At 42.2% G+C, this 25,595-nt stretch overlaps 1 protein-coding gene across 1 annotated transcript; it reads right to left on the reverse strand.

Annotated features, from left to right (window-relative positions):
* Positions 1-1,630: 1,630 nt before the first annotated feature.
* Positions 1,631-23,898, reverse strand: OLFM4 (olfactomedin 4). Its single transcript, XM_072782878.1, has 5 exons — positions 23,687-23,898; positions 18,239-18,391; positions 11,752-11,964; positions 10,618-10,777; positions 1,631-3,687 (listed from the first exon to the last, which is right to left on the reverse strand). Exons 1-5 carry the CDS (start codon positions 23,840-23,842, stop codon positions 2,885-2,887), a joined length of 1,485 nt encoding a protein of 494 aa, XP_072638979.1. The 5' UTR covers positions 23,843-23,898; the 3' UTR covers positions 1,631-2,884.
* Between the last annotated feature and the right edge of the window lie 1,697 nt (positions 23,899-25,595).

Here is a 25,595-nt window from a genome sequence, read left to right on the forward strand (position 1 = left end):
GTTTCAGGTTTGGGGAGTGCTGAAAGGTAGGTAGGCTTGATTGACACCCAGAACTAGGCCCCTCACATGGGAATTTCAGGCCAAGAGGGAATATTCATAAGGCAGAAGGTCACCTTGGCTCTCCAGACCCCTCTATCCCCCAAAATAATAAAAATGGAGGGAACTCTGAGAGCACCTTATAATACTCAGTTACCCCCTGGGGTAATTTGTGTCCACAAGGTCTCTTTTTCAAGAGGAAACTTAGAGAAACCAGACTCAATGGATTGTATGATTCCATGAAGATAGAAAACAGATCAGTGGTTGGCAGGGGCTAGAAGATGAGGGGAGGATTTGACTACAGAAGGGCAGGAGAGCACTTTGGGGGGATGATGGAAATGTTTTACACCCTAATTGTGGTAGCCTTTATACAACCATATGTGTTTGCCAAAAGTCATTTAAGTGCACTTAAAATTGGCAGATTTTACCTCATGTAAATTACATCTCAATAAAGCTGATTTAAATATATATATTTAATAAAATAATACATATTTATACGCAATTTTTTCCCCAAAGGGCACTAGCTAATGAATCCTGAGCTAGCATTTCCATTGTGTAACTGCATTGCAGTAAACCCCGGAAGCTGAATCCCTCAACTAGTTGTTCAACCTTCGCAGTAGGGAGATTTCCTGCAGGCAGCCACTGTAGGCTGCTATGCCACGTCCAGTGGGAAAAAAGTTCTGAAGGGAAATGTCAGGCAGATGCTTCTGTAACCATTGAAATAAGAAGCTGATTGTTAGGGTTATCTTGGCTTCCTGCCTTCTTTCCCAGATCTTCAGAGGTCATATTGTGTATGTGGTAAAAAAAAAAAAAAAAAAAAAAAAAAAAAAAAATTCATCTGGAAAATTGCCCAGAGCCAGATTAATATAACATCACTGTTTTTAACTTGTATCTCCATGACATACCCATCTTTATCTTCATATCTTGTTGCATTGTGAAGGCCATACCTGTCTCTATGCTCAGCCTGAAAAATACAGAATGATACTACTGAAAATATTATTTTAGCTACTGCCTGCCTCAAAAAGTGTGACATGGCTTAAAAAATGAGCATTTCGGTAAGACTAACTATACTAGCCTAATCTATCTATTCTTCTAGCTCCAGGTCACCTGTCCCCCTACACATTCTCTTTAATAAAAGTATTTCTCTCCCCAGTATGGCCAGTTAGTCCCTTTGCTTTCTGCCCAAAACCTTCTGTTTGGGGAAGATCTGGAGGCTTCTAACCCATGTGAATTGCTCAGTTGGAAAAGGAACATAAGCCACACAAATATAGTCTAACATTGAAAATAATCAGATCAGTCATGCAAATTAATAAGTACATAAGGTCATATCCCAAAAGAAAAGAGTGCAGTCTCATACCAAAAAAAGCTGCCAGAAAGAATGGATTTTAAAGGGAAATGAAAACTAAAGAGCCAGACCTGAATTTGGACTCCTTTAAAAGCTCCTGATGCTCTCTGCTGTGAGTTGTATGATCTCCTGGGCATTGCTGTTTGGGAGGTAATCACACTCTGTACCGCACAACAAGGTGGGGACCACCCTATTAAGAGGCTTTTTAATAATAAAAATAAGAATTTAAAAAAAAACCCAAAGGCAACATTTTTATCAAAACACAATTTAATCATTCATTAAAAGGGGATAATTACAGCATTGAAGGAGCCAATCCTATAGACTATGACTCTGAACAACAAAGGGAAAGAGACCAAGACCAGATGACAAAGCCACCCAAAAGTACAGAAGCACAGAAACCTGCAGGGTTTTCAAACTGCACTGATTTACTAGACACTAACAATAGTTTTTAAAATATTTCTTCCCCGAAAAAAAACTATTTTCTCACAGCTTTCAGGCTTAAACAAAGATAAAAACTGCATGAAACAATTGATACAAGTATCACATATGCTCCAAGGGCTTTATCATATAACCACATTTGCTATTATATTATCTGTCATCTGATCTTCCTTTGGCCTTAGAGTCATGGAAGTGAAATTTCATGAAGAGACAAAAAATTTGTATTTGTAATTCTGTCTTTCTTGTATCCACTCCATTTAAAAAACTGGTTAGTTTTCATTAAAAGCAGGAGGTAGGAAACAAGGAGACCGGGGGGGACGGTGGGAATCAGTTGGTAAGTTTGGTTCTAATCTTATGAGCTGCCTTGGAATAAAGTTATAAGGTAGGAGGGCTCTACTGACTCTTATATAGGTGGACAGAGGGAGCAAAGAAAAATCAAGTGCCTTATCTGCGGGTCCATCTGGGACCGATTTACAATGTACAATTTAATGCATAAAAGAGCCTTTCTTCAGAAAACTCTCAGCACTTTACAGATATCATATAAGCATGCTAAATTTACTAATCTGCTTCATATAAAACATTGTTTCAGGTGCTAGTAAGAAAAACAAAGACGAAGATTTGATCCCTCGAGGAGCTTCAGATAATAGCCTGCCTAATTAAGCCCAGGCTTCTTTCAAGTATGGATGAATTAGCCTGGCTACATGGGGGAGAACTGGTCATTGAGACACATTGGTACAAAGAATCCCCAAAGCCCTTAATTTCCAGATGCTGCTTGGACCACTGACACCTTCCTGGGACGCATAATACCCCTAAACCTCCACAATCCCATCCACCCTGAAAGAACCTTCTTTTCACTAGGGAAATGCATCTCTGGAGGCAGGCAGCTTCCAAAAGAACTCATCAAATCAGGGCAGATATCCTATGTCTCCAGAGCGTGATAGAACTATGCTCCCAAATAAGCACACTTCCAAATCCCACCACCCCACCACCACTCGCAGATAGCTAAATAAGTGGAAAAGACCATTTTTTCAAAGAACATTCTCTTCCTCTCTCACCCTAACACATTTACTTGGGTTTCTGGTTAAAGATCAGATCATAGTTCAGAAGGTAACCATCGTTATAAACAAAAAGTTTCTGTTCAATAGGGTGGTAGTTAATGCTCTGCACTCTTTCCTGCATCTTCTGCATTGTAATGGCTAGTCGGCCTTCTCTCCCTGTGTTTGTGTCATAGTAGTAGAAAATCTCTTCTGCTTTGGTGTTCAGAGTGCGGGTGGCATACAGAACCCCACATATCATGAAGGCATTAGAAGCAGATGGTTTATACTGCCTGGTGTACCAAGTGTTTAGCACCACGAGTGTGGTGTCGTTGAGTTTACTAATCACCATGTTACCAGTGCTGGCTTCAGTTGAATAAATCACCCACAGTCCCTGCTCATCCACAGCCAAGTCAATATCTTGCCAACCAACATTAGCATATGAAAAGCGATTATTATAGGCGGCATTAGGGAGAGTTTGAGTCACTTCAGCCCTGTTGTTATTCAGGTTAATTTTGGCAATGTTCCCAGTGTTGTACCAGTTGACATACATGTAGTTGTTATAAACTACTGTACCACCACCTTGGCCATAGGTAATCCGATAATCTTGGGCATTTATGTACAATAGCAAATCATCCAGTGTCTTGTGGAGTCTGTAATATTCCAGAATTCTTCCATCTGTATTCAAAGGGGCCACCCAATACAGACCCCCTTCTGGATTCTGGGGAGAGTAATCCCGACCCCAGGCACCATACTTGTAGGCAAACCCTCTCCAGTTGAGCTGAACTACAGCCGGCTTGCTGACATTCATGATACCACCATGGCCACAGCTCCCTGTACAAACAAGAACATAAAAGGGCATTCTTAAATAAAAATGAATGACAAGACACAAATGGCATAGTAGCCTAAGAACCAAAAGAATCCGTAAATATATTTCTTATCAAGGTTCAGTGACGACAGTGGTTCTGACGGAGAAAAGCCAAAGACCTCTCGATGTCAGTCTCAAATGCAGACCCGCTGTTGGCTCTAGAGAAAACAACCCTCTATATCTATGAGTAGGCTTTCCTTCTGAAAATGGAAATGCTAAAGCTGCCAATAGCCATATTCAAAAGGTTTGAGGGCCCTGAAAGAGGAAAGGAGGACTTCATGTATTTAATAGATTTTCTTCTATCATGATAGGAAAGCATTTTGCAAATTTTTTTTAAATTTCATTTTTCTTACAGAGAAATCAAGAAAGCAAGGTCATCCCAGACCCTACTTTTTTTTTCCCCATAAAGCCTGCTATTCTCTAGGATCAAGGACAATTGTGATAAAGAAGACTGTCCTGGGCAAGTGTCCATGCCCCTCACCTTTCTGCCCCTCCCGGGAACCCTAAGTGCATATCTATACCAGGTACCAGTGCTGCCCCAAGCCAATCTCAGAAGAGGAACTTTTAAATATGATATTTTAAAGATACAAAAAGATGGTGGGATTTCAGCCTCAAGAAGCCATTGAAGTTATCTTAAGGCAATATAGCCTGCTCTGTGCCCAAAGCATAGCCCATTACACAGATCACTTGGTGACCATCTTGCTGCAGAGTTATAAGGTAGATCTCACATATTTTGCTGGGCATCAGAATGCCAGGGAAGTACTTTACCTTTCCCATCCAGACAGTGCCATCACAATGTGTACAATCAAGTGGGACCAGACTCACTAATCCACTGAAAGCACCTTCCCTGTAATACCAGTAAATGACCCAGGCTGGGCAACTGACCCTTCACATTGCACTCTGAAATGCCTGCCAACCCAAACCATTTATGAGCTACAGAAATTAAAGAAAATTCTTGGGATCCCTGGGTGGCGCAGCAGTTTGGCGCCTGCCTTTGGCCCAGGGCGCGATTCTGGAGACCCAGGATCTAATCCCACGTCAGGCTCCCGGTGCATGGAGCCTGCTTCTCCCTCTGCCTGTGTCTCTGCCTCATTCTCTCTCTCTCTGTGTGTGACTATCACAAATAAATAAAAATTAAAAAAAAATTTTAAAGAAAATTCTTCTAGGATTTCTATAATAACTATCCAGAGTTGAACACACATTTTCTGGGATCTTAATAAACACTCTTTTGGATGACAAAGAAAATTTAACTGCAAGTACATTTGAGGTCATTTTCCCTCATCCTACTGCCTGGAGCAGAGCAGGTGAGGGAAGGAGGAACAGAACCTGAATCACTTGATCTGGCTTTGAACGCTTGGAGGGAATCAGGGAGCCGTGGAGAGCACATGATGTGAGCTGGAGCCAAAAGCAGAGCTCCAAAGAATTACCTGATTTATCATAGGGGGCGGGAGGGGGGTGGTTAAGGGGGAGCAAAGCTTTGCCTGTAAGTCTGTGCCTCTGACCTATATGGAAAGACTCATTCCTTTCCTTGCTAAATGTCCCCCCCTTCTCCCCTCCTTACTCAAGGACTGCTCAGAGGTGAAACCATTACTAGAAACCCTGCTTTTATTTTTCCAATCTGCTGGGGCTTTTTGGTCCCAGAATTACATACGTGCTCCTTAAATGCTCTCATAAATCCGCAGTTGGTGGGAAAGCCAGCCAACCATACAACAGGTAGAGAAATGAAACCATTCTGTACCCAACCTCAAATAATTTTGCATATCATTAAGCAGAACACAGTCGCAGGTTTATTTTAATAATGCATGCACCATTTCATAAATAAAAAAGCAAAGTGTGTTCAGCCAAGAGACTGTTCTCCACCAAAGAAATAATAAATAAAATTATAAATTATTATTTCTTCTCCTAAAAGTGATCTCTCAGATGAATGCTTGTTTGCTTTTGTTTATGAAACAATGCATGAATTATTAAAATAAAGTTAGCGGTGTGTTCAGTTTAATGATAACAAAAACTGTTTGAGTTTCCATATGCTACAAACTGGATTTTCTAGTTAGAATATCTTCCCGAGAACTTATTTATTTAACTACATTTCACTCTGAGGATATGAAAGAAAGTCACGTTTTTCTTGCAGGTTGGAAGACTTAGGAATTGTTTGCTTAATTGAATCTTGCTTTCCTGGAAAGAAAATACCCCAAACCAACAGCAACAAAATACTTAAAGGAAAGTTATGATGCATGAACACATCCAAGCATTATCATAGGTTTAAAGATCATAAACTACTCTGTCTTGGATGTGGAAATCCTTAGATATAAAGGAACCAAAATATACTTCTCTTAAAAATGATTACTTCTACTACTGTTAATAACAGTAATAATGGCACATCATTTTCCACGCTGACCAGGAAATTAAAAATTATACCTAGTATAAATAACAAAACTGTATAAAGCCATAATCTCTGTTTCTCACTTCCCAACCATTCCTAAACATTTTCCTGTCCTTCTTTTCATACCCTTCTTCTCCTCCATGTCCTTTGGGCCATTTTTAGGGCCCTGGCTATGGTCAAAGGAGGTGTAAATGGAGGAGAGAACTGAGCATCCCTGCTAATACTATAGATGTGGCTACAGCCATGGTGGACCAGAGAAAAGGCAATGGTGGGCTTCCTCAACTCCTGATGGAAACAATACTGAAACTGACAGCCATCCCAGTGCCCTCTGTTCATCCAGCCCAGCTAGAGCCCCCAACCCCCTTCACCCATCTACACCAAGCATCCCCCCCCCCACTTATCTCATATCCCTTCCCTGCCCTCTCCTTTATCTCAAGGTCTTAGTGGTACTCCATTCCCTTCCTCAGCCACCACAAGTTTACCCTAACACTAGAACCACCACTCATGACCAACCTAATCCAAGAATGTGAAAGACCAATAAACCATTTTGCATTTTCTGGTAGAAAAGAACATGCCACAGAAATAAGTACCCTTTCAGCTACTTGTACTTTCAGTTACAAGCAAGGAAGCCAAGATAACATGGTGTTAATCAGGTTGGTGAGGTGTTGGAACTTTCTTGTTACTCTGGGAAACACAGGTGCACCCTTCTATCAGAGCTTCTATGAAAGACTGCCTGGTATAGCGAAAATAGTGGCAGACAGATGCCAAGTCAAATCCTGACTCCAGTACTTGGTGACTATGTAACCTTCTGAGCTTCAGTTTCCTTATATCAAAAAAAATAATCATAATAGCTACTCTGTAGAACTGTTAAGAAGAAGAGAGAGGCATATGCACGTAACCCAACAAATGGTAACTATCAGCATTATAATCACGTCATGTTAGAACTTTAAGGTTCATGTGACTATCTCTCTTCCAACATAGTGGATGTTCCTATATACATCCTGGTAGCCCTGTTTCCCAGAACAGGACCAGCCATGTAGTGGCACCAAATTAGGATTATGGAATAAGAGAACGAAAGACTGATCAAATCTCCCAAACCCAGCTTACCTTATTTATAAAATCCTAGCCCTCTACCCTGCTACACATCTTGGTTTTTCAAAAAGCCTAGTATCCACTCCACAAAACATAATGCAAGGAACCCTCTACACAAGAGTGGCCGTGGTTGGCAATCTCTTCATCATGCAATTCATTAGCTATTGCCATGGTATTCTACAAATACCCCAGGAAGCCACCAGATAAGACTTTAACATACTCTACCTTGGCTTTTTAAAAGTCTCTTGGTTGTATTTGTGTGTGCAACGGAGCAGAAAGCTTTGAATTTGCATCAACAAATGGGAATTCAAATTTGTATTGCCCAATTTTTGAAATTGGGTAAAAAAAAGTTAGAAGCTAGGTGCCAAACTCCAGAATTATAACCCATAGAGATATTCTAGTTTATCTGATGGAAATGTTTACTACAAAAAAAAAAAAGTCTTATGGCTAGTACCATTTTTTCTTAATGCTATACACAGAGGAAATTTAATCTTGGATCTATGAGTGCAGTCTCTATCTCCTACCCGGACAACTGAACTTTGAGCAAAGAAGAGACTACAATTCGCTTGTGAGAATTAGGCAATTAACCTAGTCACAATCATAAAATGATAAAAACCAAATTGACTCTGAGTTATTGAGTATTTCTTACCCAACACTCTGCTTTTCCTAAAGCTTGGGATTTGGGCAGGTCACCCCAAAACTCTCATCAACCATTTACTGAGCACCTACTATGTGTCAGCACAGAGCACAGCATAATCGCCAAGCACAAAGGCGACTCATCCCAGAGCATGTGTGCACATCTTGCCTCTCTGCAGTCATTTAGATTCAGGGGAAGATCAGAGAGAGAGTCCGTTGTTTTCAGGAAAAAAAGTTAATGAGCAGAAGGCCAATTATTTTAGATTAGAAAGTTCTATGAAATGAAGCAGAAAAGGATGCCATTTGCAGAATAAACCAAATATAAAGAATGTTTTATTGAACCCTAATGACATGTACTGGTTCTAAGACCAAGCTGACCATAGGGGTAGCACACTGCAACTGTAAGGGAGGGGCCCAGAGAACACAGAATTGCGTTAGAGCTGAGAATTGCACACGGTCTTTTGTTCTGCGCAACTCTGCAGTGAAAAAAGCAGACAGGCCAGATTTTAAAGTCCCATAATAGTGAGTAACTTTAATTAAAGTCTCCACAGGCTCACAACTTTGTGGTGCCTGGGGAGTTTCCAATTCTGCATTATCAACCAATCCAAACAGAAAGAGAGCAAGTAAAAAGAAATTGATTTAAAAACATGACAAAAAGTCAGTTTAATATAAACATCATAAATATAATATGAACAAAGCTGGAGGAGGGCCAAGTGGCTTGGCCAGGATCCAGGTACAGCCAAGGTTGTGGGAAAGTGAGAGGAAATCTGGGTCCAATTTGCTTAAACAACACAGCTGGGCTGGGATGGCTCACAAAAGTCTAAGTGTGAGGACCTAGGGGAAAGTTCTAGAAAAAAAATTCTAACAAAAATAGTCCAACAGACTCATTTGTTTTCCTTCTTAGATATACCAAGCAGTGTACTTTCTCTCCCACCACCATCTTTGAGTTACTGCCATTGGACACTCTAGGTCCTGAGATACCCGCAGAGCAAAGGGCCTTGCATTTCAGCTTCAGCTCTGCCACTAACTATCTGTGTGGCCTTCTGAAAAGCAGTATCCTCACCACCTAAGTCCCCTCCTTTGAGACATGATGGACCTGAGCCAGATGGCTTTGAATTGTCCCTTCCAGTTCTAAAATGTCCTCACTCTAAGAAATGTAAAGAAAACTGTGCTGGAAAAATCTATTCCATGAGGAAAATTTCCTTTGGAGAAAGACAGAAGGGAAGGGTCGAGGGAGAGGGGAAGGAAGGATGGATGGATGGATGGAAGGAAGGAAGGAAGGAAGGAAGGAAGGAAGGAAGGAAGCCTTGCTCAGGTGTTACCAGGAGTTGTCACTGCTTTGACCCCTGTCCTCAAAGGGTCCTGCATGGCCCAGCTGAATGAGCTCACATTTTCAATGCACATCAACACCACCAATCCCAGATGGAATTTAACCTTAGCTTGTTATAGAGGACGAGACATGGCCTTTGTCCTGAACCTCCACTGTCTGTCATACTATAACAGATTGCCAAGAGCAGAGGGAGGGATGAGTCTCCTAAACAGCACCAAGAGGCTTATAACTATGGCAGTATCTAATTAAAGCCCTAAAGAAACCAGCTACCTTGACAAGGATCCAGAAACACACAGCCTAAAAGGAAACCGGTTGTGGAAGGAGGAATTAATGAAAATAACAAAAAAGAGCTGAATTATTTGATCAGAAGATATGGGCCCTTTTCAGGATGAGACACTCACAACCCGCAGAGAGAGCTTCCCTGTGCCAGGGCTACACACTGAGGCAGAGAGGCAAGCTTAGTTCACCTGGAGGGATGTGCTCAAGCACACGAGGACCTTGCACTGCTTTTGTTCACAGCAAGGTTTTCACTTCAGTTATCATCATTAATAACAAAAACAAATTCCAGTGTATAAGTGCCAATCATAGAGCTCTGTGCTTTCCCAGACTTGTTTCATTAACCCTCACAGCAACCCTGCAAAGTAGAGTCCATCCTCCCATTTTATCAATGATGAGATGAAGGATCTTCTGCTGTGGCCACATAGCTGGGAAGCTCAGGGCTTTGGGGTCCCAAAGCCATACTTCTGACCCCTACACTCCACTGTCTCCATGCATGGAGGTATTTTGGAGCACCCACCTCTATGCTATACCTAGCCCTAAGGATGATCATTAATTCGAGAGTAAGAGGCCATCCCTGCCCTCATGGAACTCACGTCTAAGAGGGATGCCAGGCCACACCCATAAGTACTGGACATGAGGGGCCATCCGTTAAATCCCCCCTGAATCCCAAGACACACTAAAGAGCAGGTGCATTTAAGGAAAGCATAAAGGAAAAATAAAGAGATGGAAGCAGGGAGGGAAAGAGAGAAGGAGGGAAGGAAGATTCAAGGCACAACCTAGCTCATCAGATACAAGAGCCAATCAGCCCTTGCAATCCACAGGACAGCACTGATGCCATGCACATTCCAGAGGCTTTCCCAGCCCCTCTGACAATAACCCCATCACCACAGAGATGTTTTTCTTGTTAGCAAATGCAAAGAGGACACATGTAATGTGTGGATTTTGTTTTTCAACTCATCATTGGTGCTTTTCCTGTATGAGTCCCAGAACGTGATGGCAAGTGGAGCTACTAGGGGAGAGATTTCAAAGTGTAGAAGAGTAAGCTCAAAGCTGCAACAATCCCATCCTCCCTTCACCACTGCAATCCCAAATCCCTTCCCCACCCCACTCTCAGTTCCTAACTAGGCCTGGCTCAAGTGGTAAAAAAAAAAAAAAAAAAAAGCTTTTTTCCATGCTTACCAGGGGCAGGAGGTGGTGGGGAGACTGGACCATTGTCACCTTTAGAAGCTTCACATTCCTTTAGCCGGGTCTTCAGAGCCAGGATTTCTCGGCGAATGGCAAGGACATTGTTTTTGTCTAGTGTCTCCAGCTTCTCTACCAGGAGAGTCATATTCCTTATCTAAGGAAATAAAAATTCAGAGTGACTTTATATTATTGTGCAATTTCTTTCATAAACATTCCAGGGCTGAATTTGTCACTTAGTGAAACATTGCTAGAGAATACACCCGAGATTCTTCTGAATGGTTTCATTTGGAAGAATACATTTTATGGTTTAGCGTAAACGCCTGTCACATCTCAGGCAGATGTGTGTGACAGGAAGAAAATGGCAACGATTTTAACAGATTTAATAATAGAGCACAGGCTCTGTCTAAGCATCCACAAAGGTCCATTAAAGTTCATTTCTAATAACCTTCCCCTATAAACTCGTGTTTACTCATGTTGTATTTTAATTAAGTTTCTAACGAATGGTGAGGGCCAGAGTAAACCTAAAGTCTGAAATATGTAACTAGAATTCTTAATTATAGCCCACGTCATGACCTCGCTAGTAAATTCTCTTTGATATGAATTACCCAACCGTAACATAACTGTGATGGTCTTATCCATAGAGCTTAAAAGGCTTCACTAAAACATACTCACAACAAACCCTTTCAGAGACAGTTGCCAGTATGTGGAGAAGTGTTCCAAGAGGGATCAAAGATCACATGATCATTCAAAAAGAGAAACAGACCTAGCAAGTCCAAAGTCAGGTAAACTGTAGCTTTCAAGTCCCACGAGCATACCTCTAGAACAGAGAAGGCACTTTATCTAACTTGGCCATGGAGTTGTTCAGATTTATATCTCTCCTTCCTAGAGACATTGAAAGACCACTTGGGTCCGTTGGCTGACACCTGCTCGTCAATGAACATGTTCCCATTGCACATAACTTACCATTTAAAGAGAGATGCCCACTGAAAGCAGAACACAGGACATGCTACGTGGTCATGAGAGAGTACAGAATTAGAAGTTGGGAGAGAGATCCTTAGCCTGGTCCTTACACCTGCCCACTGAGGAGAATTTATTTTTAAAGCTCTCAGAAATGAGCTCACACCTTACCTCCACTTCCAGCTGGTCAACAATTACTGTGCTTCCGACAAAACTGCCCTTCAGCTGTACGATCAGTTTCTCCATCTCCTTCACTTCCATCTTGATCAGCTCAAAGTCCAGTTCCGTGTAAGAAATGGTATCCTTTTCCATGATCTCTATGCGGATGGTTAGGTTGGAGAGCTTTTTTTCATACACGCTGATTAATTGGACATATTCCCTCACCTGAAAGGGAATCAAAATGCTGAAGTCAATTCCCAAAGTAATACCATACAGTCTTCCTCCACTACCAAGCCCTTGGAGACTATTTGATTGCTGTCAAACTTTTTTTTTTCTTTTTTGGCAAAGAAATGGATCAAAAATATATTTGTTTTTTTTAATCTATCTAAATGCAAACAAAAAAATTATTACAAGTGGTGGGGTGAATTTTGCACTTGCCCAGACTAAAAATTATTTTGCTTCAGAGTCATCATTCACAAAGATATTTTAATTTCCATTTTAATGTTTGAAGATATTAGGTCTCCAAACTAAATTGGCTTGAACCAGACTCCATTGCCCTCCCTCCTCCCCTCAATGCACACACTGTATCTAAGTTAGGGTTTCCCAGCCTCAGCATTATTGATATTTAAGGCTAGATCATTCTTTCTTGGTAGGGGGAGGGGGCTTTCTTGTGTACTATAGGATGTTTACCAGCATTCCTGGCTGCTAGATGCCACTAACACCCACAGACCATTCAACTGTAACAACCAAAAGTGTCCCAGACATTGTTAATGTTCCCTGGGGGCAAAATCTCCACCACCACCACCCTCCTTCCATTTAGAACACCGCTCTAAATCAAAGTATTTTCTAGAAGAGGGAGAAATGAACTAAAGTAGAATTCCTCCTCTCATTGTCATGTGCATTGAGTTTTGAGCCCCTCTACCTTTCACAAAGTGGCAGAAAGACCCAATTTTACCATACAATATGTGAGTGTATATGCAACTGTAAAGTGCACATTTCATTAGGCGCACTCACATTTATTCCAAGAACTGATTATTGCAATCAGACCTTTACGCATTTGTTGCATATATTTGAATGTCTGATCATTAAGCTAAAATACTTGCAAAAATTCCCTTGGTAGTTTAGTGTATAATTGGAAGCTCCAAATGGATATTTCAATAAACACATTTGGTGGTTCTTTTTGTATCTGATCTCTAAAAGAAATGCCATGGCTTTTTTAAGGACCTGCTCATTAAAAGTTACTGGTTTTACATTCTTTTTAAAAATTCGAACATAAGTGATACTTTTCCCCAAGCCATGCTAATGTCAAGTAGCTGATCCATGGTGCCTGGATGAATTCAGAGCCAGATGTTGGCCTATAATCCTCCTAATACCAAAGGCAGCCCTAACTTCTGTCATTTTAGCCCTTCCACTTAACCCCACTGTGCAAATTAGAGCAGACTCATAGGCCACAGACCTAAAGGGCTAGGGCTTCAGGCAAAGAGGATTTTAATGAAAGTTGAAAATGCAGCCGTTGGCACTGCTAGTGTATCTCCTCAGGCAACTGATGCTCACTGCCATCAGATGTGCCATCACTCGGAGGCTGATAAGACTGGTGACATTTTGGTGGATAAGGAGGTTAGAAATATATATATATATATATCCTAACAAGTTCCCCTCTCAAAAGTATAAACACAAATATAAGGTAGCCAAGTTTTAATTTCTATAAAAATCAAGCATAAAACCTTGCCTGTGATAAAAAAAAAATAGTAATAATAAAGTGCCGATCCATTGCAGAAATGGAAGTTTGCAAAATGAATATTCTTGTTGGCATTTGGCCTTGCCAGCACTTGGAACAAATGAAACACCCTCTGCTTTCCTGGAACATGTTGGTGGCACATCGCAGCTGTTGTTCTACAAAAATGAGTGATCCAACTGTCATCTCTGCTAAATAAAATGTGGCTCTTCCAGATTCTCACTGAAAACCAAGGCATAACCTAGAGTTTGCCACCTATGAGAATGTGTGGCATGCCTGCCCTAGTTCAGCCACAAAATGAAGTCTCTAAAGATCTGTTGGGGGATAATTTGAGGTTCTTTCAACTGGCATTTAAAGGAAAGCTCAGTGATATTCAGGAAAACTAGAATCATCCATGGAGTTATAAGAAAGCAGGAAGGAGGGGAACCTGGATGGCTCAGTCAGTTATGTGTCCAATTCTTGATTTCAGCTCATGCCATGATCTCAGGGTCATGAGATTGAGCCTCCTGTGCCAGGCTCTGAGCGGAGCATGGAGCGGGCTTAAGATTTTCTCTCTCCCTCTCTTTCTGTTTCTCCCTCCTAACCTCCCTACCGTCGCCCCATTCCCCACTCACACACACACACACACACACACACACACACACACACACACACACTTTAAAAAAAAAGGCAGGAAGGAATTTGAGTACTTTACTGACTTAAGTAGATTGTTCATATAAACCCTCTTTTACATGTACAGATCTCTAGTGTTGTGATGGTGTGAGCAATTCTGAGCAATCCAGCTCTCCCTGGAAGTGCAGTGTCAGCAGAGGCAGCCTGATTTGCCCAGAGATATACAGCAAGAATATGGGTCTAGCCCTAAGGGGACACCTCTCTGGGTCAACATCTTTACGGCAAGCTCCTTATCACTACATGCTTGAACTTTAAAAGACTCATCTATGCTTGCCTTCAAACCAACAACCTGACAAGCAGAGCTTCCATTTTTTTGTTTGTTATGCACATACTACGTCATTGGTGGGTTTTAAGAATCAAAGGTTGTTTGAGGGTTTGTTTTCAGGTGTTATTGTTCCATACAGTAAATGTAGTCTCGTAATAGATAGGGATGCAACACGGCTGGCTATTAAGCTTAAGAATCAGTCTGGCTCATGCTTCTGCCTCAAACCTGTGATCATAATTATGGCCAGATTATTTGACGTAAATGACTATACTCAGCAACATACTGTTACTTTAATATATTATTAACAACAAGATTAGTTGAGCTTGAATTGACTGTGAAGACATGAAATACTTTGGAGTTGGGATCCCTGGGTGGCTCAGTGGTTTAGCACTTGCCTTCAGCCCAGGGCATGATCTTGGAGTCTTGGGATCGAGTCCCACGTCGGGCTCCCTGCATGGAGCCTGCTTCTCCCTCTGCCTGTGTCTCTGCCTCTCTCTCTCTTTCTCTCTCTCTCTCTCTCTCTCTCTCTCTGAGTGTGTGTGTGTGTGTGTGTGTGCGCGTGCGCGCCTCTCATGAATAAATAAATAAAAACTTTTTTTTTTTAAAAGAAATACTTTGGAGCTGCAGCTACCTAAACTCAAATCTGCCTTCAGTACTTAGTAAGCAAATCACTTAATTTCTCTAAGCCTTAGTTCTCTCCTCTAAATTGGGGGTAATGGTATCAAGCTTACTAGATTATTGTTAAGATTAGAGATAATGCATATTAAGTGCCTCACTTAGGGGCTTCTGGCTCGCTCCATCAATGGAGCACACAACTCTTGATCTCAGGATTTTAAGTTCGAGCCCAACATTGTGTGTAGAGATTACTTAAAAATAATAAAATCTTTAAAAAAAAAAGTGTCTCACTATGGGATGTCTATAAACTGCAGCAACTATTAGAAAAATAGTGACTTCAAGGTTTTTTTCAATCTGATCTTTTAATTTATTATATTTCACTACATAAAACATTGTCCAATCAATGTCGTTTACTTATAAGTTGCCTAAATGTCTCCAAGACTGCCTCAACCTTCTCATGAATGAGGATCTATTAGCAAATGTGTCAGATTAAATAAGTGCCCCAAAGATGGTAACCCTCCAGAGAAAGAATATCCTGAGCTGCCTTTTGTGTCATCCTCTCTTGAGTCTCATCACAAGAGGACATATCATAAACAACGGAAAAGCATAAAATGCTTGCAGCATCTTATGCAGAGGCAGCTCCCTGTCTTCCCTCTGTACTGACAGATAATGAATCAATGTAAAGCAGTCAAAACCCTCTTCTGCTAGCCTGTCCAATCGGCCATTCCCCCCCCGCCCCAGGCATCCAGATAAACGGTGATTTCCAAGATAACTTAGGAACAACTATAATAATTCAATACCTGGAAATTCAAAAGCCCTCAGCTGAAGAGATAACTCTGGATTGAAGGCATTACTGACTTCCTGCATTTCTTCTTTAAGGTTGATAACAGCATGGCAGAGAGAAAAGGAACCAGAAGGGTTTCGAAGACCCAAATTCCTGACCTGGCTCACCCAGCCAAGAGAGGAATGCTTTGTACATTTATGTGTCTTGACTTTTATGAACCTCCATTTTTCCATCCCTAAAATGGGAAGAACACCAACCTGTCTGCCTTAAAAAGTTGCTTGAGAGTAGAATAGACCTGGAAGCATTTAGAAAAGCACAAAAGGAAGCTGGTTGGGTTTTCAAATAAATAAATAAAGATTGATTATTTATTTATTTATTTAATTTAATTTATTTATTTATTTGAAAGAGAGGAAGAGCATGACCAAGGGGAGGGGCAGAGGAAGAGGGAGAAGCAGACTCCCCTACTGAGCAGGGAGCCTGACATGGGGCTCAATCCCAGGGACTTGATCCCAGGACCTTGAGATCATGACATGAGCGGAAAGCAGATGCTTAACTGACTGAGCCACTCAGGGGCCCCAAAAGGAAGCTGTTCAAACCGTTGTTGTTATTATCATCTGTCACACAGAATATATGATGCAAATCTCAACTGGCAGGTCAATTCCTTTCTTAGGCCTCAATCACAGATTCCTTTAGGACCAGCTACTGATACTTTCAGAACTAAAAGTTCTCCCATCTACTTCATACTTCCTCCCTGCTATTTATTAACAAGGCAGATGCCACCTGCCCCCTTTACAGGTTTGGAATTAAATGTCCCATACTCTCAACCCTGGCAAGCTGCACACTTCCCTGGAGCAGCATGGGATTGCAAACTGCCCTTCACACTCCTGCCAGCAAAGAAGACATGCAAATCAGGAGCTTCCACTATTTCAAAGCAAATGACTCTAACTGAAAAGATCTTTACTTAGGATTTTCCTCCACTTGTTATGTTTTTATGCATAACTTCTTATCTGTAGTTGATTATGCTGGAATAAGGCTATGAATATTAATGGTTGGAATTTATAATTTAGTGCTGTGCCTTTTCTGCTGATTAATTCAAGGACATTTTATTTCTTAAGAAGCTAGGTTCCTAGAGTAGTCAAACACATTTTTCTGGACATTCATTTAAACATAGAATATTTATCTACCAATTCAGGTTGAAAGCAGGGTCCCAGCCTCATCATAATTTTTGTCTTAAAGGATAACTGTGCTGGATGTTGAGGTAGCTAAGTTTAAATTTCTCAGGAAAACTTATTTTGAATCTTGTAGGAAAGCCAGAGCTCCTTGTAAATTAATGGAGTTGTACTAAATAATGCATAATATGATTATAGGCTTGCTTGGACTTCACCTGTGCAGAAAATGGGAGCCTTTCTAATTGATTTTTAACTTGGCTAAAAATGTAGCAGGGGTCAAAACTGGAATGCCAGGTCACATTGCTCCAGCCAGCTCAGAGAAAGGCAAACCCTGTGGGATAACTTTCTCTGGGAGAGAAAAGCCGTCATCAGGGGGCTGGAGTCAGGGTTTTTACCAAGGCTGCGTGACCTATTAGGATTGATTCAGATTCCCAGGGAAGCCTTCAGTTTCGGTCTAATGCTAGACATGTCTAATGGAATGTTCCTGCTGAGACAACAGAGGATAACACACGAGAGAGAGAATGGGAGAGAGATACACACAAAGAGACAGAAGGAAGGGGGGGGGAGGAAGAGAGTAAACTGGAAAGAGAAAATCAGAGGAAGAGAAAGGAAAAGACAAAAGGATAATAAGACAAGCTTCCAAGAGGGGAGGAGTGGAAGGAAGAGGTAAAAATGGAGATGGGGCTTTCCAAAAGTAAGGGAAGACCAAAAGTTAACAAACAAACAAAAAACAACCCAATTAGGAAGGAAAGGGAGAGAAAGATTAGAAGGGATGGATCAGGGAAGGGAGAGTGAAGAGGAATAAGAAGGAAAATTGAAGGAGAAGGAAGAGAGAACAGAGGATAGAGGAGAGGAAAGATGTGGCAAAGCTGGGAGGGGGTGGGGGGAATGAGGAAGAAGACTTATAGGAAGAAGAAACATTGGAACCAAAACCAAATAAAAATTGCAGGGTTGGGTTTCTCAGGGGGAGCTCAAGGTTTCTTTCCAACTGCACCCGCACAATATTGAAGTGAGTTTATCCGTGGCATGCACAATCTCTCTCCATCCCATTTTCTTACTGTGCCCTCATTTTTCCTGCTATCAAGATCCCTGCAGGTGTCCTGTAAAATACATGCTAACACCCCCCTGGGACAGAAGCATGCTGGCTTTGGCACAACCAAGAAGGCTGCCGATCAAGCTCTGAATAAGAGGGGTTTTGTTTTGTCAGTTGGTTTGTTCTTATCAAGATTTGGTTGGAAGAGGAAGAAAGCAATGCTTACTTTAGAAAGCTCTTTCTCGAACTTCTGGGAGAGAACGTGGGCCGTGAGTTCCAAGCGTTCCACTCTCTGCACAGGAAAGGTGGTGTCTGGGAGCACAATGGAGCACTGGCAGGTCCCGTGGTCATCCTCGAAGCCAGTGAAATTGGAAAGCGACTGGAAATGAAAATAAGTTCAACATCAGTAATGAGTTAGGAAATGAGCTTTTTGGTAACTGGAGTGACAGAAATTGGCCTGTCAAGAGTGCTCAGAGGCAATCAAGTGGCGTTCAATCCATGAATGAACAGAGTCAGGGGCGCCTGGGTGGCACCTTCAGGGAAGCCCCTGCTTCTTGATTTTGGCTCAGGTCCTTATCTCAGGGTCATCAGATCGAGCCCCACCAGGCTCACACTCAGTGAGAAGTCTGCTTGAGCTGCTCTCTCTCCCTCTGTTCCTCCCCGCACACACATTCTCTCTCTCTCTCTCTCTCTCTCTCTCTCTCTCTCTCTCTCTCAAATAAGTAAGTAAATCTTTAATGAATGGATGGATGGATGGATGGATGAAGGGAATCAGAGACACAAACCAAAACTGCCATGTTTCCCAGGCAGTGATTTACACTTACTTCAGCCACATTTCCACCAACCAGGCTTAAACATTGCCAGACACCTTATCTAAAGGAAGATTCTCCTTTCTTGAGGAGGCTTCCAGGAAATTATTACTGTTGCCACGTAAGGAAAGACAAATAAAGAAGTGATGGGCAGCCTAAGTTTGAATTCCAATTCTAGCACTTATTGGACATGAACCCTCTGTAAGTCTTGCTTTCCTCATCTGCCAAATAGAGATAACCCACTTCACAGGGTCATCCCCAAGAGTAACCAAGTACCATAAATCAAGTCCACTGGCACGTGGTCAGTGATCAGTAAGTGTCATTTTCCCTTTCTTTCCATGTACTCATTTTCTTTACCCCAAACCCAACCCAGTGCCTTCCAACAGAATGGGAAAACTATCACAGATATGGGTTACAGGCAAAACATACAGTGCAAATTCCATACTCTCTTCACCTGGGAAATTGTATAATTAACATTCTTCAAAATAGAAATAAAACAGCCATTTTTAAAAGACTGAATAATGTAGGAGTTTGAAGGTTTTGTGCAAAAAAAATTTTTTTTAAGTTTTCCAGCTTACCACTTGCAGAAAAGCCATTTTAAAATATTTGATGTTTCTTTAAGATATTCAGGCTCACATTTTGGTGCCGCTGCATATTTTAAAATGACAGGTTTGAAAGATCCTGTTTTTCTTTTGTCCCCTTTGAACTTCCCCAAGGGGATCCCAGCACAATTAGCATTTTTTTATTACTACTATTGCCTTCCAGAGGAACTCTTGGCAGCTGACTGGCTGAGCTTTACAATGATCTCACCTGATGGCCAGCCTAAAGATCACCTATGGAACATCAGACCAAACTGTCTCTCTGGAACTACCAAGGGCAGAACAATGGTTTGCAGAATTTGAAGAGATGCAGGCCACACCTCTCGAAGTTTAGGTCAGCTGGCTGCAGCTAAGGTTGTGTGCTCTCTGCATTTAATATCTATCAACCTCCATGATTTCCAAACAAACTGGACCTAGATGCTTCTATAACCAAGATCCATTCTGTCAGTGAACTCTAGATGAATTAATTCAGGCTTTTGCAACTAAATTGCTTGTCAATTTAACCTAATCTTCTTTAAGATGAGCAAAAATACACACACACACATAACACACAGAGGTTATGGATATATATATGCCAGGTCAGTTCTTGACATTGGCCTAAATTTTCTTTGCCAATCACAATTGACACCTGCAGGATCTGGGGAATAAGGAGGAGAGACAAGCAAGTTTATCCTGAACACAAGGGCTGTGGGAGGGGGTTAAGGGAAGGGTCTTTGCCAGGGATGAGGAAGGCCTGGACAAGCTACACCAGAAGTCTGTCAGAGAGACCAGCTTCCCTAAGAATCAGATTTATCACTCCCACTGAATCTAGAAAGACTCTGGTTCAAGAGTGCCAAAGCTTTTTCAGGAGGACCAATGTATTGTGGACTTTCCAAAAAAAATAGCTTATTATAACAACTATCTACCCACCCCCAAAACGTCCTGTGTTGCATTTTGACAAGAGGAGGTTAATTAGCTGCACAAGACGGGTTTGAACCATTCTTAGAGTTTGCTGGAAACCTCTGTCAAATCAGAAAATAGTGGAGATCCTCAAGCAGTCTCTAGACAATCAACTAGAAACCACTAGCTAACAACTTTTAGTCCTGAAGTTCACCTGAAAGACAGGCAAATAATTATAAGCCCTGCTGACAGCCATTCCACTGTCTTCTATTGAATATCTCCGTCCCAGCACTGTGGACTCCCCAGCTTCCATCCTGCTTATCATCAGCCCAGTATGCTCAGCTGACATCAAAATGGTCCATAAGTTTGATCAGTGTCTCCCATTAGAGATATTTCTGCTTCTCACATTCAAAGACAATGAAGCTAATGGTGATGGGTCTCTCTCTCTTTGCAGTGAATGCATAAACTCTACGTGAAGGTAACATGAGGAATGGGAGAGACACACGTGTGCTTATCCACTTGGCCTTTGAGAGGATATGCAATCCCCCTCGTGGAGGACAAATAGGACCCTCTGTACCTTACAAGACACCTCACACTGATGAGTTCTCCTCCAGCACGTGTTCAATTAACATTTACTGATGTCTACAGTTCGCCAGGCTTTGGTGTTCAGGAGACAATTAAGACCCAATTCCTGCCCAGTGAATCAGGCCCATTGTCATTAGAGAGGCTTTCGTGTCTTTTTTTTTTTTTTTTTCAACAAACCCAAACCCCTTAGCCTGATGACATAAGCACACGACTCCTGGTTCCAACTCTGCCAGTCACTGTGCAGAACAAAGCATGGAGCTTTTTCTTGTCTGTGAAATGAGGACTGTGAGAGCGGCCCCTTCTTGAAGGGGTGAGGGTGGGGTGGAGGGGGACTTCTGAGGCATGTGGAGTGCTCTGAGTGCTAGAGCTGAAGGTGTGACTCACATTTGTGATTTAAGGTTGCAATTGGCTCTAATTAGCAGCCAGGTCTAAGTGCCTGTAAAGATTCAAGGCATAAAATAATGGTACTCAACATTTTCAAAGTACAGAAAATGATACGTTTGGAACTTACTCAATGACAGTTATAAAGGGGTTTTCCACCACTTTCCAAAATCTCATCAAGCTGACAGCCAGCCCTAGAAAATTGGGTTTATAGTAGAAGTGACACCTTGCCTGCTATAAAAAAGAAGTTGGAGTAGTGATACTGACTCACCAGAGGGAGATAAGTAAACCAGGAAGGAGATTAAAACCTCTAAGTACAATTTAACTACCACTCCTTATCTACTTTTAAATAGTTATCTTTTTATGAGACAACACGCATGTTGGATTTCTCTGTTTCTTGACCTATATTTTATTTTGTTATTTTAGCTGATGATCTTCCCCAAATGCTGGTTTCTGATCAGTGGTGAGGCTTCAAAAGAAATGATTTATTGTTAACCTCTTTCTTCAATGTTAACCAGTTCTAATTGTCCCCAGAGATCACCTAGTATCATGAAATAAAATGATGCATCTGATTCCTGGCTACAAAGAATATCTGAACATATTTATGACTCCCAAACCATTCTCCTCCTGAAAATAAGCAATTTTCAGGCACCTGGGTGGCTCAGTGATTGAGCGTCTGCCTTTGGCTCAGCTCGTGATCCTGAGGTCCTGGGATCGAATCCCATATCAGGCTCCCCACAGGGTGCCTGCTTCTCCATCTGCCTATGTCTCTGCTTCTCTCTGTGTGTCTCTCATGAATAAATAAATAAAATCTTTTTTAAAAAGCTTTTTCATCTACACTCCCCCAAAACACAGAAAGCTGCCTAGGGAGAGTGGTGAAAAGGATGGGCAGACTAAGTCTGAGCTATATAATCTGCTGATTTAGTAGCTTTAAGTCAGTGACGTCACCTCTCTAAGCCTCCATTTCCACATCTCTAAAATGGGATCATTAATTTTACCGACCTCTGAGAGTTAAATGAGATAACACATATTATGTACTTAACCATGTCTAGTCATTTATTAGGCACTCAATGAACACTGTTGTGGCAGTTCCTATCTGGGCCCTATCCAAACCATTCATTAATCGACAAATTTCCATTGCCTACATAGTTCTCTTTTTAAGATTTATTATTTATTTTGGAGAGGGAGAGCTCATAATCGAGCAGGGGGAGGGCAGAGGGAGACAGAGAGGGACAAGCAGACTCCCAGCTGAGCACAGAGACCCAACACTACAATGTGGGGTTCCATCCCATGACCCCAAGATCATGACCTGAGACAAAATCAAGAGCCAGTCGCTTAACCTGCTATGCCACCCAGGTGCCCTTGCACTGTCTACATAGTTCTGATGGAAAAATGGAAACTATAAAAAAGCCTTTTCCTCCTCATTTCCCAGTGGCCCTTCTATTCAACCTGACCTGTGAATAAAGATCATAAAAGTGCACAGGGACAGCTTTTGGGAGAGTTAAGACTCCTCCACCCCAAGGCACACCGTAGCAAGGAAAACTTGGGTTTTACAGAGGGAGGTCCTACAGAGAGACCCAGAGCCCACAGGGGCAGAGTTGGAATGAGGAAATGTTTCCTGACCCCTAATGTCTCACCCCTCCGTGCTTCTTCCCAACTCCTCAAAGGAGATACAAAGAGGACTCGGCTCTCAAGGAATGAGGCTCATGGAGCAGCCTAGTCACGGGGCCTAGCTGGGACAGTCCTTTTCTAGCATATTCTTTGGTTTTTGTTGTTGTTTGTTTTGTTTTGCCTGCTTATTGCTATTGAGGCTGTTGTTGTTTTTGGAAATAACTCTTAGGATTCCCTGTAGGGAAGATAGAAGAGAGTTAATACTCTTTTGGGGGCATATCCACTGTAAAAGCACCTTCCTGAAGACCTCTCCTACTTTCGAAATCTACTTCTTTTACAAATTAGACCCAGAGAAACCCTCGTGGCTGCAGCTGGAACAACGTGGCTCTCACTCCCTCAAGGCTATTCTTGATGGTCCTCAGGGTCCCAATGGGCAGCAAATCAAACTTTTCTGTAGCCTCCATTGGTAGGGCACCTTCCCTAAGAGTTCTCATCTGGGATAGAACCTGGATCCTCCCATCTCCACCCCCCAACCCCCATTCTAAAGCACAGGCAAGTTTAAGAACCTCTTAAATACTTAGATTCTTTCCCTGAAGTCCCCAGGGGAAGAACCAAGATGTTGTCTCCCTTGGAAGCAATTTAATTATTTTACCCAGGTTTTAATTCATTTCCAGGGCACCTACAGTTAACAAAGGGAACTGTAAATCTTTTAGAGTGCTCCAGGTTAGCCATCCATGAAATTATATTCAGGTCCCCAAAAATCGAGGGGAAGGGAATGAACACAGCTCCCAGCCTGTGGAGCCTCCTCACCTGAGACACGGAGCCAGGGCCGGGATGAGAGCTGCTGCTGGAGCTGAATACAGAGTCAGAGAAAGAGCTGGAGGTGGGGCTGGAGGTCCACAAACTCCCTGTGGTCTGGCAAAAGAGGAATGGAAGGCCTAGGAGGCAGAAGAGGCCTGGACTCATCTTGTGCTCTTAGCTGGAGCCACTGCCTTCTGCCCAGAGCCCAGGGCTTCTTATAGGGCCCAATGGGGATTTCCCCACATCCAATTTGTAGGAAGAGGAAGCCACCAAGGAGCATGTGACCACCCTAGGATGGTCAGGACACCTGGGAACCTGAATCACCTTCACACCTTGTCACTGAGCCCCACTCTGCCAGCTGCCCTTTGATCTAGATATCTCCTGCCAAATATTAACTCAAATGTGTTTTTTGAAGCCCAATATCGGTTTCTAACTTGTTACTTCCTTGAAAGAGATGGGTTCAAAGCAGTCTTTGTGGATGAAACAGAGCTTGGAGGTCCCAGGAGGGAAAAATAAGCCTCAGTCCTTTGCCCAGAAGTTTTTTTCTAGTTGTTTCCCTGGACCTGCCCCACCTCTCATTTTATTTTCCAGAGAAAATTAGGGAACTTGCTTTAGAGGCTGTGAATCTCCCCCACAGGGACTCCCTCTTTAGCTGCTACTGCCCAGGTTGTCTCTGACCTTCCCCTTACAGAGTCTGCTTCTGGACAATTTTTCTCCAACCACCTCCCACTGAGGGAGAGACCAGCAGTGTATTCACCCTGGATGCTCAGTTACGGCTTTGTATGACCAAGCACTCACCACTGTGAGCCTGATAAAGAAGAAGGAATCCAAACAGGAGGCTGCCCAGACTAGTTAGGGAGGTCCATGTTGAGCAGTTTCTCTCACCAGAAGGCTCTAGCTGACTGACTTCCGTTGTCCCAGACCCTCTTGTGTGCTGGTCAAGGCATGTTCATCATGAAACTGAGAAATAGGGATGCATCTTTAGGCTGCATTTGGAAAATCTGCTTCCTCCCTATAGAGTAAAAAAGTATTGGCCTGAATATTAAAAACCAGTTTTCTCACTCATTAGTTAGTGGCCTTAGGCAAACCACTTAGCCCCTCTAGTGTTGTAACAATTCCTAAGTTGTTAAAATTAAATGAAGTATTATATGAGAAGTTGCTTATAAGCTTTGAAGCACTATACAGATGTCACATTTTATGCTTTTTGGTTTTATCTTTAATTTCCTAAAATCTGGCTCAATATGTAAGATTGTTCAGTTCACAGCAGGGAAAGAAGGCCCCTGCCCCCCACTCCATTCCCCACCCTACCACAGGAATGCTTTGGAAAACCTGAAGAGTTCTTTCACCACATAAAGTCTCAGATTGGGAAAAACAGAGCCTAAAATCCTTGGTACACAATTCAGATACTCAGGGGAGGGGACAGGAAGGAAAAATATGAATGAATGGATGAATGAATGAATGAATGAAGGAAGGAAGGAAAAAGGATAGGAGGAAGTCTCTTTCTTTGTGGTGTACCCAAGGCTGCATCCTTGAATCAATGCCCCACATTGCCCCTTACTTCAGAGGGCTGAGCAGAAACCACACCTAAATCAGTCTCCCCAGCTTTAGGATCCCATCCTCCAGACTATCCCTGCTACTTCCCCATTGAAACACACTACCTGAGCCACAGGATGACCTCACAGGCCACTCTTCCACCCATATCCATGTGGATGGGTGATGAGAGGCAGTTAGAGTAGAACCAGGAAGACACAGAAGCATTTTCCCAGAAGCTTTCTGGAAACAACAGCTTTCACCTATATTATCTGCTCCAAAGGCAATCAATCTGTGGTGGAGATTGAGGTCTTGGACAGGTAATCCATGACCAGGTGCTAGGGGAGTAGTAGGAGTATTTTGTAGCCCCCTCCTCTCATAGTCTACC

This window comes from Canis lupus, chromosome 17, assembly GCF_048164855.1.
Source record: "Canis lupus baileyi chromosome 17, mCanLup2.hap1, whole genome shotgun sequence".
NCBI classification, from domain to species: domain Eukaryota; kingdom Metazoa; phylum Chordata; class Mammalia; order Carnivora; family Canidae; genus Canis; species Canis lupus.